This window comes from Semicossyphus pulcher, unplaced genomic scaffold (assembly GCF_022749685.1).
Source record: "Semicossyphus pulcher isolate SPU_LCO1_2020_fin unplaced genomic scaffold, fSemPul1.0.p SCAF_11, whole genome shotgun sequence".
In the NCBI taxonomy this organism is placed as follows: Eukaryota; Metazoa; Chordata; class Actinopteri; order Labriformes; family Labridae; genus Semicossyphus; species Semicossyphus pulcher.
Window position 1 is genome coordinate 6839479 of NW_027211615.1, and position 14172 is coordinate 6853650.

At 41.9% G+C, this 14172-nt stretch overlaps 1 protein-coding gene across 1 annotated transcript in view; it reads left to right on the forward strand.

The window, feature by feature from the left end:
• Nucleotides 1-14172, forward strand: part of susd6 (sushi domain containing 6) — a 36193-nt gene that overhangs the window by 2213 nt on the left and 19808 nt on the right. The window contains exon 2 of the mRNA XM_069657652.1: nucleotides 4243-4422. Within this exon, the coding sequence (XP_069513753.1) occupies nucleotides 4284-4422 (139 nt within the window). The 5' untranslated portion in view covers nucleotides 4243-4283. The remainder of the gene's footprint in view (nucleotides 1-4242; nucleotides 4423-14172) is intronic.

Genomic DNA, 14172 nt, shown 5'->3' on the forward strand with positions numbered 1-14172 from the left:
ACTGTCAACATGACATGACAGTGTTTCTCCGTTTTTTTTGGTGTTTCCCTCTTTATTCTTGTGTTCTTATTCCCTTCCCTCTCTTCTTTCTTTATCTGTCTTTTCTCCTCTCACTTTTTCTGTCTCCTTCCTTGCGGCAGTACAGAGGGATGCCCGGGCGCTGTGGGGCTTAACACTACATAATACTTCATAACAAAGGCTCCTTTCTGTGCTGCCTTGCAGAGCCCCATCTCTGGGCTCCCTCCGCAGGTCCAGGCGGGCTCCACCAGCCGCAGCAGCACTGGGGCCTATCGGGTGGAAATCTCCTCCCGGCTGTTTCTTTGGCACACTGAGTGCTCTCTGTTCCCGGACACATGCCTGCACTGCTGCTCTCCTTGGCTCCCTTTGCATTCCAGGAGCCCCGGGCAGCTGAAAAACTGCAGTAGCAGCCTGCTGGCTGGCTGGTTGTCTCAATGGCGTCTGAAGTGGAGAGTTGCATAGTTTTTTCCCCAGGTGGAAGACTAAACAGACAAAGTATTTATGCTGTAAAACCTCAACTTTTCTAATGCAATAGGCTGAAACATGGCCAACACAATTGAAAAGTAGCTATGCTATTTTTAGCAGAGCTGCAACTAACGTTTATTTCCATCATCAGTTTATAAACAAAGACTTGCCATGAATGAATTTACAACATTTTGTCTTCATTATGATTTGGCCTTGCACACGACTTTTTGAAGTTGAGAACTACAGAACAGAAATGTTCTGGTTGTGGCAGCGTTTTCTTCGTCAGGGTGCCATTCTCTTTTGTCCTGCTAATCTGACCATGAGATGCAGATTTGGGGTTTTATTTAAAATACTCAACCCTCCATCTTCACGTAGTGGTATACTACAACTGACAGCACCATTTTTGTTGGATGGCTAGTCTTCCCTCATCATGCCCTTGTGACACAGACTGCTGTTCTTAACTGTGCTGAGGCCAAGTAATCACTTTGGTTGTGGTGACCAATTAAGCACTCTGCCACGCAATGTTGCCATTAAATCTTCATGCAATTATTATAAGGCTGTGTGTCTTTTCTCAGACTGACACTCTTTAATTTTTCAAAGCAGTCCCAGCCACACAGAGCCTTACTTATTATGAAACAAGGAAGTTGTACTGTTTCCTTTTTCTCGTGAAGCCAAGTTGTGTTTGCATTTCATGCAACATCTGTTAGTGCGGTCTGACGTTTTTCCCGTCATTACATGCTTTTTTTATCTGATCTTTTAAATAAGTCGGTCTAGATGGCGTTTGCTGTCTGATTGTAGTCTTACAAGTTCGATAAGATATGTCCTATACTGTCAGCTATCTCATTCCAGTTACACTTGCATATCTGAAACTCGTCATGATACAAATATGGTTTGAATACCATCCATTTAGAATGACCTTGCAATGGTACTAGATGTTGAAACATGCACTGTTTGGCTGTAAGCAAATGAATGTCAGGCGAATTGTGATTCAGGTACACTAATGTCACCTGGCTACATGCAACTGCAAACAGGAAGAGTTTGTTTATGTGGTGTGAGGCAAAATTTTATTCCAGGGTGCAGAAACCAAATCTCTTGAAGTCTAAAATAGCAGCACAGTCTTAAATGTGAAGCGTCAGAGTCAACTTCCTCTGCGATGTCTGACAGGATACACATGGTTACATGTCAGAAAGTTGACATCCAAATTTGAGGCACTACTGTTCTGGCACTGTCAAACTCCTTGCTGTGTTATTAAACAACATGAAGCACATTAAAACAATCTGCAAGAAATTTCTTTCAGGCTCTTGTTCTAGCTAATTGGAATGCTGTGTTTTTGTGGGATACCTTAGCACAAAGTTAATGACTCTCTCCTTTGTCAGACATTCTTGTGTAAAAGCAATTTAGCTAATTCTGCTTAAGTTTTCACTTTGCAGACGTAGTGGCCGGTCAATACTCTGCCCTCAGCTCTCTCAGGAGGTCAGCTCTGCATTATAAATGCCATCCCACGTGGTTATTTACATCCCAACAAGTGCCTTTGAACAAAACACGTGCTGCCTTTGACTTTTGTTTCTCCTTGATATTTCTAAGACATCCATCCTGGCAGAACATCTGAACTATCTGTAAACCAGGTTTTAACAGCAGTGCTTTGATCCAAAATGGACAAATGAGAACGTATCTATGGATCAAATGGCTGGCACAGGTCCCCCTGCATGTGTTTCTGACTGTCTGCCCTTTGGCTCAATGCAGTACCCAAACTGTTCTGCCAAAACCAACTTACGTCATTCTTTCCCACTGGCCTGCACCGCATGCAGGTATGCTTTTCCAACCTACTCCTGTGGACATCAGAAAGGTGGCGGACAGCAGGAGGCCCTGCTGTTCGTGCATGTTGGATATTTCTGCTAATAAATTATCCAACGTTTGGGATAGCTGAAATTTACCATAAAGGTTACATTGGTTCAAGTTAGTGCTGCTGCATTTGGTGGCTTTACCTCCAATTATTTTCTCAATTAATTAATTGTTTTGTTCACAAAATGTTGGAAAATTCAGAAATATTTTCCCAAAGCCTAACTAGTTCATTTTTAATGAAGAGCTAAAACAATGAATTGATCATGCTCTGGTGAAATCAGCACTAGCTGATCAATCGACTTATCATTGTAGCTCTACAGAGTTTATTCACCAAATGTTTGTGCATGCATGTTTACGGTTCTTTTCCTCATCACAATGGTTCTGGGTCGTATGAGGCAGTGCCAGTGCCACGCAGCAGATCTGCAATCAAATTGGCGGCTCTCTAAGTGCAGCCATGCCATTACTGGAGGCATTAGCTCAGCAGCCTTGTGAAACTGTAATGGGCCCCCTGCCCTCTCTGGAGGATATGCTGCCTGCCAGCAAGCTAGCTCCCCACAAAAATGCAACTACTGCTACTTCATCCCAACCTCTCTGCAGCAACATAACCAAGAGTATATGCACCTGCATCCCATTTATGTAATGATGGTGTACATCGCATTTTATCCCCCGAGCAACCAACAAATGCTTTTAGGAAGTTTATTAAGTTGGTATCATGGAGAGGATGGGAGGTTGTGTTGCCTGTGTGTGTGTGTATGGCTGTGTTTTTCCTCTCACTGATGCTCTAAAAAGGTGTTTACCGACAACTCTTCTTGTCTTTGCTCTCGTGCAGCTATTCTAGGACTGCAGTGTTTGATTTTGCATTTACATGTTGAATATTTTGCAATACTTATGCAGACAAATTGAAGAACATGTTATGTAGGCAGTAATAAGCAGTGCAAGGAACAACATATTTAAAAGACATTTTATATCTATCATCAGCTTATACAGTAGTATGTTGGCCGTATACTGAAGAATAGAAGATATTACTAAAAAAAATACACGTAATTGTGATCTACATAATTAATCCATCATACCCTTTTCTTCATAATAATCTGCAGCATATGGCAGAGTTGAGTTACAGCTGAGCCGACAGTGGTTTGGCATCTGTTTATCACTCAGCTGTGAAGTACTGTAGCCTCTATTATTAGTCTTTAATAACTACATTCCCAAACTCTCCACGTTGCCAACGTTTTTATGTGCATTTACAGATGAACAAAGAGTAATGATTCTGAGCCAAACATAAATACGCAGGTTTGGATAATATGCACAAACACTAGGGAATTTAAACTTTTTTATGAAGGAGCTACAGTGAAGCTCCTCTTATAACCATCCAGATTTTTGCAAAAGTTTTATATTGCGCCTTCTCTCTCACACACAATTGTTTTGCCTCTCTCGCCCTAATGCTGCTCCCTCATCAGCAGCAGAGATCTGTTTCCCTGTTACATCATCTACAGCAGAGTGTACTGGCTGGCTCTCTTAGTTCGATCTTAGTGTCGGAGCCAAAAGTGAGGATGGGGGAGATCAGAGGAACTTTCCAGCTGCTGCTTTCTACTGGTGGTTTTTAAAAGAAGAGTTGGAAATTGTAGTCTGTCTGTCTGTCTGTGTGGGAGCTGGTTTAAATAGCAGGATGCTGTTTATGGAACTAAAGCAGAGAAGAGGAAATTCATGGAGTTATTATCAGTGAACCGACTGTTAGTTAATGACGTGCAGAGAGGGCCTTTTCTCTCTCTCGTACAGCCTTCATAGCTCTCTGACTCTATTCCCTCCTGTCTCTCTGTGTTGCTTTTGGTTACGTAATCCTCGCTCAATGTTGATAGTAATCCTCATCCTCCCTCCCCCTCTTTTCTATCCCTTCCTCTCTCTCTGTGGCCTGGACAGGTTAAGCTGTAGAGGACTCTCGCTGGTCGCCGGAGGAAAAGATGTGCGATGGAATGGTAGCGTTTCAGACGAGAGCCCCGTCCTCCTCCTCCTTCTCTTCCTCTTCTCCTCTAGCCCACAGGCTGGCTGCCTCCGCGCTTCTCCTCCTCTTCACCCTGCTCCCTCATGGTCACGCATCAGGTAAGACACACAAACCCACACATATATATTTTTTCTCTCTCTGTCTCCGCTCCCACATGATACGCATTGACTACACTGCCGTCTTCATCTGTCTCCCGTGAATTGATTGAGGTTATTTTCCCCTCGTCTTGCAGGTCAGTTAGATTAAATTGGCTTCCTTTACCCTTGGCTCGGTCAGATTGCTCTCTCTCAGAGCGGCAGCTGAGAGCTCAATCCCGCCCACTCTGTGAATCCATTCATTGCCCTAATGAGTCACAACACTTTTTCTCCATTATTGTGTAAAACTGAGAGATGGTGTTGTCTGCGGTCACATCGCTGTCATAAGGTTTTAATCAGCCATGACATTTAGAGTCCTCTGAGAGCTTTTAGCATGGTTAGCCGGCTTTGGTTATTATCTCACGCAACCTTCAGATCAGGTTTTGTATTTCAGCCTGAGAGCTTTGATTGTTATCGTTAAACGTGAGGTGTCAGGTTTTCAAATTTTATTTGGCAAATAATTATTGGAAATTTGGTTTACCCTTCTAAGTTAAAGTAAACACAGGCCATACGGGTGTTTATCAACATCAGAGGAGCAATTGAGCTTGTGTCCTGTGTTACTACAATAGGAATATTATGTAGATAGCATGTACTCACTGAACTCCTTCACTTGTGCCAGCTTTCCTCTCACTTTAGCCCTCAGTGTTCCTGTCTCCTCCCCCCAAACAAACGCACACTACCTACACACATGCACTACCCACACACACACACACACAAACACGCACGCACACACACACTTCTCTCACATAACCAGCTTGTGAAATGTGCCAGATGTCCTTGCCACAGAGAGGAGGCGGACTGTGTATGTGTGAATAAGTTAATGTGTGTGTGAGGGTTGATTTGAGGCTCTTGGATGTTTTTAAAGCATTAATTGATTTCCTTTCTAAAACGTCTTAAATAAATGAACGTGTGTATGAGTGGGAGAATCAAAAACAGAAGGAGTATCTATTGAGAGAGAAACGGGCGGATGGGCACTGCTGATCCCGAGTGTATCGTCTCTCTCTCGTCTCGCTGTGTGTGTGTCTTATGTAATACTCATGATTCATGTAGAGCCCAGAGGGGCTGGTATCACGCTCACGTTCTGCATACAACACACACACACACACACACACTGCCTACCGATACCAAGGATATTTGTCCTCAAATCCCCAGCCCACGTGCTCTGTGTACTGTATTTGTGTGTGTGTGTGTGTGTGCGCTCCACATACCCGTGTTGTTCATGGTTGTTTTACATGTGACATAAAGATTAATTTTATAGCAAAGATTCTGCAGGTCAGTGCATCAAGACACAGACCCTGCATCGACCATGTCATGTCTGCAGGTGCTTTTTGTAGTGACAAATGTGCATTTAAGAATTTCTTTGCATTACCCATGATGCACCTGCGCCTTTAAGGCTGACTGTTGAAAGAGGACAGATAGTTCTCTAGACTCCAACACTTGGACTATTTTCAACTGGCTTGTTTGAACACGGTGCAAGTTATGAACTGTGAGGTCTGAATACTTCTAGTCGTCCTTACTCACTCAATGCTTGAAGGAATTAACGTGGATGACACACAATCAAACATGCTTTTTATTTGCTGCTTAGTTTCTCTTCATTGACGTATTTCTACCGGCATTATTTTGAAGGTGTTTTCAAAAACGTAATGGAAACTTGTCGGTGGTGTTATAACTAAACCGACAACAATACTAAGGTTATTTTTAGGTGTTGCATATTTCTAGAATATTAACTTCCTCATAGCACATGCAGTCCCACAATGCAGTGGTCATGCTGACTCACAGTTCTGGCTCTTCAAAAAGGTGTACACCACTTGATATTTGCTCTTTTGCATCTAATGAAATATATTAATAACTCCCAGGCATGGTGTATGCACAGATTTTTAGGCGAACCCTTTCCTTACATGTTAATGAAGAATGACTGCATTAGTTTTAGGGCATTTTTAAATTCAGACACTTTAGTATGAACTTTATTATTTAAAGTGGCAGTAAGCAACATGAACATTCAAATGTAAAAAACCTTCCGCCTCTCTGTAATACTCCGCTACACAAAAACATGCACATGCATTTTGCAACTGGTCTGTGCCACGCAGCCACTGTGCACCGAGGCAAGGAGAGAGAGAGGAGAGATGCTGGTTATTCCAAAAAGTACACTTTATTGATTGCAAAATGTTCAAATACTAGTTAAGTTATTATTATAGTTATGATTCTTGGTGTGGACCTTTTTACCTCTGGGTGTTGGAGCTTAGTGCTACCGTTCGCTGTTACCGTAAGAGCTACCGCAACCTCTGCGACCTCTTACACTCCCACTCGTCTGATCCCTCTTCTTATTCAGGGCTCTCTTTCTAGCTTTTTCCTCTTCCAAAGTCTTCCTTCTTTTTGCTTCTTAAGCTGTGTATGCCGTTGTCGGCAAAGGAGGTAATTTACCGCACGTTGCTCTGTGTGCGCTGCTGACACAAGTCACGTGGAAGCCGGATGACACTAGATTGTACACAGTCGCTGTGATTGGCTAGTTAAGTGGAAAGCTAACCCTGATTGGTTGTTTGAGTCAGGGGGGAATCATTTTTTAACAAACTAAATACACAGGGGCGGGCGCTCACAGTCACAGATCAGCAATCAACATCATTTCAATTTAATATTGTTAGGGAAATGCAATGATCAAAATGTGTTATTTTAACCAAGTTCTTATGAAATAATGTCGCCTACTGTAGCTGTAATTCAACAACAGAATCTTGTTTTGAAGAACAGAGGTAACAGAAAAAATGTTAAGTATTTTTCCAACAAAACCTTATTGTTCTATTTATTTTTACATAATGATGTGAGATGTGCTCGCTTCATTGCAGTAGAAAACAAGGGGATAGCATTAATGTAATCATAAGATATAACAATACATGAGCTGCATTTACAGCATAAAAGTATGAAATTAAATCTTTAATAAGACATATTACCATAAGGGTGAGACTCATTTTACAGCTTTCAAGTCATCATATTATAAGTGCGTCTGTTCTGTTCTCTGCCCTCCCTCTATCTCCTGCTCACCATACATAATTCACATAGGTAATCCCTCGACGTGTTCCAGGGCTGGAGATTGCTCTGGAATTTTTCATGAATATGAAATTTCATCAGTGCTGACAGGCTTATTCCAGACTCATACAAACTGCTGTGTGCAGTATGAATAGAAATGGATACTAGAAAATATACTGTAAAGCATTTGCATACTAGAGAAGAAGCTCTAAACAAAAGAGTCGAGGACACAACCCAGAGCAGCATCAAACCTAATTTTGTTCTGTGGAGGTTTATATGCCATTGGTCTATTTCTTTATTAGGGTATTTGGCCTTTGAGGAAATAAGCTGGAGACACAGGATGTAAGCAGTAAAGGTTGCAGCCCTTTTTGCTCCAACTTTTAGTTTCATTAACCAAGAAAGGAAAGCTTCATGTTCTCTGTGGAAAGGTCAGGACAACAATTTCTTGTGTCTGTTAATACGCTCCGTTAGGAAGTGGTCACAAAGCCTTTTGGGGCCGAGTTATTTTTAGAAGCAATCACAGTCCAAGTCGTGTCTTTTTTATCTGTCGTTCAGCTGTTCCGTGTAAACAAGATTACCAGCAGGGTATCTGCTTTGTTAATGTAAACGGCTCCCTCAAATTTGTGTTTGTGATTACTGTGTATGATTACATTTGTGTTTGCAATTCAGGACATCTTTCCAAAAGTAGCAACAACATCCTCTGCAATCGAGCAGGGTGCCAGTAAACAAACACAACAACAAAGCAGCACCTTGGGTTTTGTGTATGCACAGGATAAATGGAATCAGTCTGGAGGATTTTTCAGGGCACAGTGTAAATATCGCTTGTTTCATGTTTTTTTCTGAGTCAATCTGACATCCCACCAATGTGGGCTGTATAGAGCTCAGTTCCTAATATGGTGTCAATTCCTTACAGTGAGCCTTTGTGGTTTATTTCACAGGAAGTAGACCTAGACAGTGAGTCACGATAAAAGAGTAAAGATGGGAACTCAAAGCGCCAAAGGGTCTATTCACACAATCACATGCTGGGTTTCCTGCTCAAACTGGGTTATATGTCAGCAGGCAAAAAGGCTGGTACCATCCATGTTGGTCCACTTCAACAGAGAAAGGATGCCCCCTAAAAACCCTTTGTCTTCTGAAGTTGAGTTAAAGCTGTACAGGAAAGTGCTAGCGAGGACCAGAAGTCTCCCACGAACAAGCCTGCTGTGTGCTCTGTGTGGCGGTGATGTATATATATGCTCATGTGTGAGAACGGGAAATGGCTCTCCCCAGGGCCTGGAAGAAAAGTGGAGTCAGAGGGTAACGAAAAGAGCAAGGTGAAAAAGGCAAGGAAAGCAGGAGAAGGTGCAGAGAGCTGCCTTTCTAATTCCCTCTGAGATGTGTGTTTGTTTTGACGATCGATTGTTTCACATTCTTGGCTCGGCTTGAATACATATTTCTCCACCTGATGAAGGTCTATTGCACACACTAGATCCCTTTGTTTTGGCACGTCCCGCTTCAGTGTGTAGGTCCAACCCCGAGGACACAAGGATGTTTTCTCGAAAGTGGAGTTGCTCCAGGAAAAAGACTTGACAACTCCCTGTTCCTCTTTAATAACAGAGTAGGCTCTAGTGGCTAGCATAGCGTCATTGCTCTGACCACAGAGGAAAATATCTGAATGAGACGTGCCCTTCTTCTTTAAACAGCTGTAGTCTTTGAAACTTGTAGCTTTGTGAAAACAAACTACATGTTGTGTGAGTGTTAAGTTTGCTCGATAGGCTTTGCAAACACTACAGGGGGAGGACAATGGGCCCTGTGCAATTAACTGTTCAGAATAGTCCCCTGAAGTCCTTTTAGCAAGTCGGTTTGCAGGCAGGCAGGAGTAAAGCAATACGCTGGCTACTGACTCCTTTCTGAAATGTGAGAACAAAGAGGGCTTTCAGGGGGGTGTTGGAAGCCACAGGCTAAACCACAGCAAGCTACAGCGCAGCTAGATCACCAGCCTGGATTAGGATTGCTAACTCACTGTGTGTATGTGTGTGTGTTTGTGTGACTGTGTATATTGAGCACAGCCCCTTTTCTATGATGTGTCTGTTCTTCCTTCTCTCTTTTAAGGGTCCAGCCATTAGCCAGGTGAGACCAGAGCCCATTAGCAGCAGTCTGGTCGAATCCATCAGCCCTTTCTCTTTCATTACCTGTGTGTTTATCACTTGAGCCATCACTCTCTGCTCTCACCCTGTGTCATTTAACAGCTCTTTCACCCAATCAAGCCCCAAAGGGAAACTTTAAATGCTTCACCAGAGAGAGAAAAACACTCCATGGAAACAGATGCTGCAGTGCAGGCAGGCGATGCAAGACCACTTCATTCACTTTAAACAGTTGACCAGACAGTGCCATTACTTTTTGAAGATCCTAGGGATTGTTGTTAGCCACACAATGCTGCTGCTTAACCAGCAAAAACTACGCTTATAGACATTAATTCTCACTTTTTGGCTCAAATGTAATGTTATTTTCTTAGATTTCTCCCAGTGTTGTCTTTGCTGTGTGCTGACTCGAGTTGTTCTGATACAGGTATCGAGAACGCCTCCAATACAGCTTTAAGTGCAGATCTTGTATCAGTGAGTACACTAGGCATTGCACTGATCTGATACCATGATTTGTTAGCCCCCGTGTTTCTTCTTCTCCAAAGCAGTAGCCTACATTGCAATAGAATATGTTATAGCTGCCACTACCAACCTTTGTGTTATAGCAGCAAAGAAGAACTGGTTTCAGGTAAACTACAACAGTGCGATGCTAGAGGAGAGTGTTATTTAACATTACTCAAAGCTAGCAACAAATTAGCATTCTGTGTTTTCTCATCACACATATTAGGCAGTATTTTTTATATTTAAAGTAAAGATAATAATAAAGTAAAGCAGGTTTAATATTAAAAATCAGTGTTTGTTCTTCTGCAGTCACAGGTGAGCAGGAGGGGCTGGGAGCTGAACTGCTGCTAACATTAGCTCAGCTTCTTTCTAAGAGCTCAGCTTTTTTTAGATCAGGATTCCTTCAGCGTGCTGAGCCAGGTCATACATCAATGATAGCAATCACATCATATCCACACGCGGTAATTAGTATACCACTTCTTAAAAAAGGGTATTTTTTAAATCACACTCGTATAATGGGTACTTTGTATCTGCCAATACTGAAGACCAGGTATCTGGATCAGTATCAGGAAGGAAAAACTGGAACCTCTCCAGTGCTGACTCTCATCTTGTTATTTGTCGCCCGCTGTCAGGTGCTGTGTTGTAAAGGTTAATGAATATCAAAGCAGGGAGTGGTGGCAGAACCAGACACACCAACGGTCAAATCTGATAAAGTGCAAAAAAAGCCTGAGACACGTAGAGCTGCATTTTTAAACAAGCTCCTAGTGGTGATGTTTTATGCTAATGCTTTGGATGAAATGTTGGAACTTAAGCAGCCATTATTATTTAAACACTGTGTAACTTTGCATTGTTCAAAGCTTTGTTTTCATGCGTCTCTCCAGAACTTGAGGATTATGTTGAAGCTACATTAAGGCCAGGGAGAGAAGAGGCAGTTTGCAAATTGTTTTCCAGTGAAATGTGTGTGGTTGTCTGAAGCAGCAGGCAGTCATAATGATTTCCAAAGGGCCTCATCTGAGGGACCAGCCTGCTGAGTAGAGGACATCTCTGACTAATGAGCTGCTAAATATATCCCCCAGTCTCTCCTGTCTTCTGTTGCCTTTGCTTCTCTTTTTTCTTCACTCTTTAATTCATTCCTTTTTTTTACTTTTTCTTTCTTTCTTTCACTGTTTTTTTTTTTGCCATCTTTCTATTTCTCATTTTTGTGTTTTTGCATTTGCATCGTCAAGCTGTTTCCTCAAATCTCGCAATAAAGTACATATTCCTGTAAATCAATTTCTTTTTAATCTATGTTCTGTCTCGCACTTTCTTCATCTGTCTCGTCTTTTTTTCCCCTCCTCCCTCCCCTCCTCTTTGATGTGGGTTTTTCAGGCCCAGTGAAACAGTGTGGGCTGATTTTTTTTTTTTTTTTCATCTCACCGTTAGTCAACATCAGCATCCTGTTCAAACAAGTTCATCAGATTACACATAAGGCAGCTCGCATCCTACACAGTGATTCTGAATTTGCCAATAGTTGAGACATCAGCGGCGTGACAGACTATGAGCAAGCGTGTCAGAGCTTATGACGCGAGTGCAGCATGAATGGTTGTTTGACGGGTAAAAGATGATATCTTAATGACAAGTTGAAGGCTTGAGGTTTATACATGAAGCTGGTTTTATGTGGCTTTTCCCATTTTCCCACTAAACCATCGAAAATGTTAAACTGTAAACTGATCCGACGACAAAAAACACATAAAACGCCCAAACCGAATCTTGTTTGGAGAACAAGGAGTAAGCAAATATTTGCTAACATTGACGACAAATAAAGCTGCACTTCCTGTAGCTGTGGCAGTTTCACAATAAAGCTTTGTAGCAATGTCTGGGCTTTTCATGTGAAGCAACAGCAGCAGTGTATGTTTGGCTTGCATTAGCACTATCTTTAAACAGCAACTACAACACCAAGCCAGAGAACACCTTAGGTTAGTCACCAAGTACTAACAGCTTCATTTTTAGCTGCCTGCATGACCAACAGTGTAACTTAAAAGCTGGATCAAAACATCTTCAAAGTGTTTATCAGCTGCTGGGGATCCTCAGAGAGGAAGACAGCTGTCAGTCATGCCTCAACATGCTACAGCTGTAGCAAGACAGTGGTTATGGAGCGATACTATAATGCATCACACAGAAGTTTTTAATCTGTTGAGTCCACTTTAACTTTATCTGATATCCTACTAGTTTACTTTACTTGAGAGCTAGCTAACTAGCTTGCTTAGGACTGACACACTCCTTGCTGGAACTGTGTACAACAGAAGCCGGAAATGGTGCACGGCAAACAATGCATGCAGCGGGTTTGTCGTGCACAAACTGGCTGATGTTTACTGACATTTATTTTGGAGGAAAAAACATGTTTATAAAAATCGATTTTTTGAAGTTTCAAAGTTTTTTCAGCACCCCGACAAAGTGCATAGAGGCTTCTTAAACATAGTCAGTCACAGGCAGCAGAATAAACAGCAAAATAATAAACCACTTGCTCTGACAGACTTGCAGATATTAAGCTGAGGGGAAGGGCAGGGCTGTACATGTGCTATCATGTGCAGTGAGCGTTGCTTGTTGTCATGGTTGGAGGGGGTGTACAGCTGTTTCTCCTTAACTCTCATTTCTGCTTCCATATAAGTTTAATAGAGATTGTCAACAAGGGGAACAGAGGAGATGACACATGACAGATGATATTCATGATTCTTAGCTGATCTCCCACCAGAGAAAGGTCGGGGCATAGACTTGGATTTACAACAAACACCCTTGGAGCCGGTGAGGATTAAATGTCTTTCTTAAGGACGCCACAGTGTTAAGCATAGTTGTTAACACTTACGCTCTGGTTTCTTGACACTACTAGAGTTTTCATTCATCCTTCAGGCTCATTTTGCCAGCAGGATGTTCTAATTAACATTGAATATTTCCTGTCTACTTCCCATTATTTCCTGTTTTTGTTTTCTTCTGTCTTGTCCCAGCCCTCAAAGCGTAACCAGTGCATTAGACGGAGTGTTGAGATGTTTCGTGGCCAGTTGGCTTAGCTCCACTCTAATGCCCTCTGTCCTTATTACATCATCGGTAAACAGCTCTCTGTAGCAAACAGCAGCCAAACGGCAAAGGTCTTTGTGCGGGCTACACAGGAGTCCATTTGGATAATTGTGTCAGGATTAAAGAGAAGCGTGTGTGTCGCTATGTGTCTTATGCATATGTATTTGCATATTTATTTGTATAACGCTGTACTTTTATAAATTAATCTCAGGACCAACTGTTGTTTGTCTGCGTGGGCTGAAGCAAACGTCATTAACTGTAGTCGTCAGCTGGCTTTAGTCATACATTTGAATATTTATAACTTTCATGGCGCATATGAAAATAAAGTGTGACTTTCTGGTGGCGTATTTGATGACTCCAGGCTTTAAGATTTCTTCATTTATTTCAGTATGTAAATAACTTTATCCTCTGTTTGTGTTATGTTTCTTTTCACACTTTTAGTCACTCCCGCATCAACAAGTTACCAGTGTAGGTGATGTTACTGTACTCATTATGCTGGCAGCTGGCCCATTTAAGCGTTGGATGATGACAGAGTTTCATATCTGTGTTTGCGTCCACAAACTGTCTGCTGTGTTGGAGGTCTAGACAGGAATATAAACAGTACTTTGTATCTTCCTCTTGATGATATGTGGTGGTTGGTAACTCTCTTTCAATGGACTTTCCGATGACGAGAAACTTCCCCTTGTCTAGTATTTTTGGCTTGAGTTAAATAAGTCCAACTGATGTCATGCACTCGGTCGACTTCTACTTGTCCACTTCTTTTATTGTAAATGTTAAGCTTCATGGCTACATTCCCATTTATTAGTTTGCTACCAGCTGTGATTATTGTGTCAAAGAAATTTTCAATTTTAAGGAATAGAAGTTAACCAGATTTGAAGCTTTACCCAGCTTGTCTTTGCTTGTCTTGCTGGGTTTTCACTTGTAGTAAATGGATCGCTGCCCTGGAGCTGTATGATTCCTCTGCAAAATACAAGTTGGCTGTTGCTTATCCTCAAATTTTCTTTACTCTTTTCAGCAGACAAGA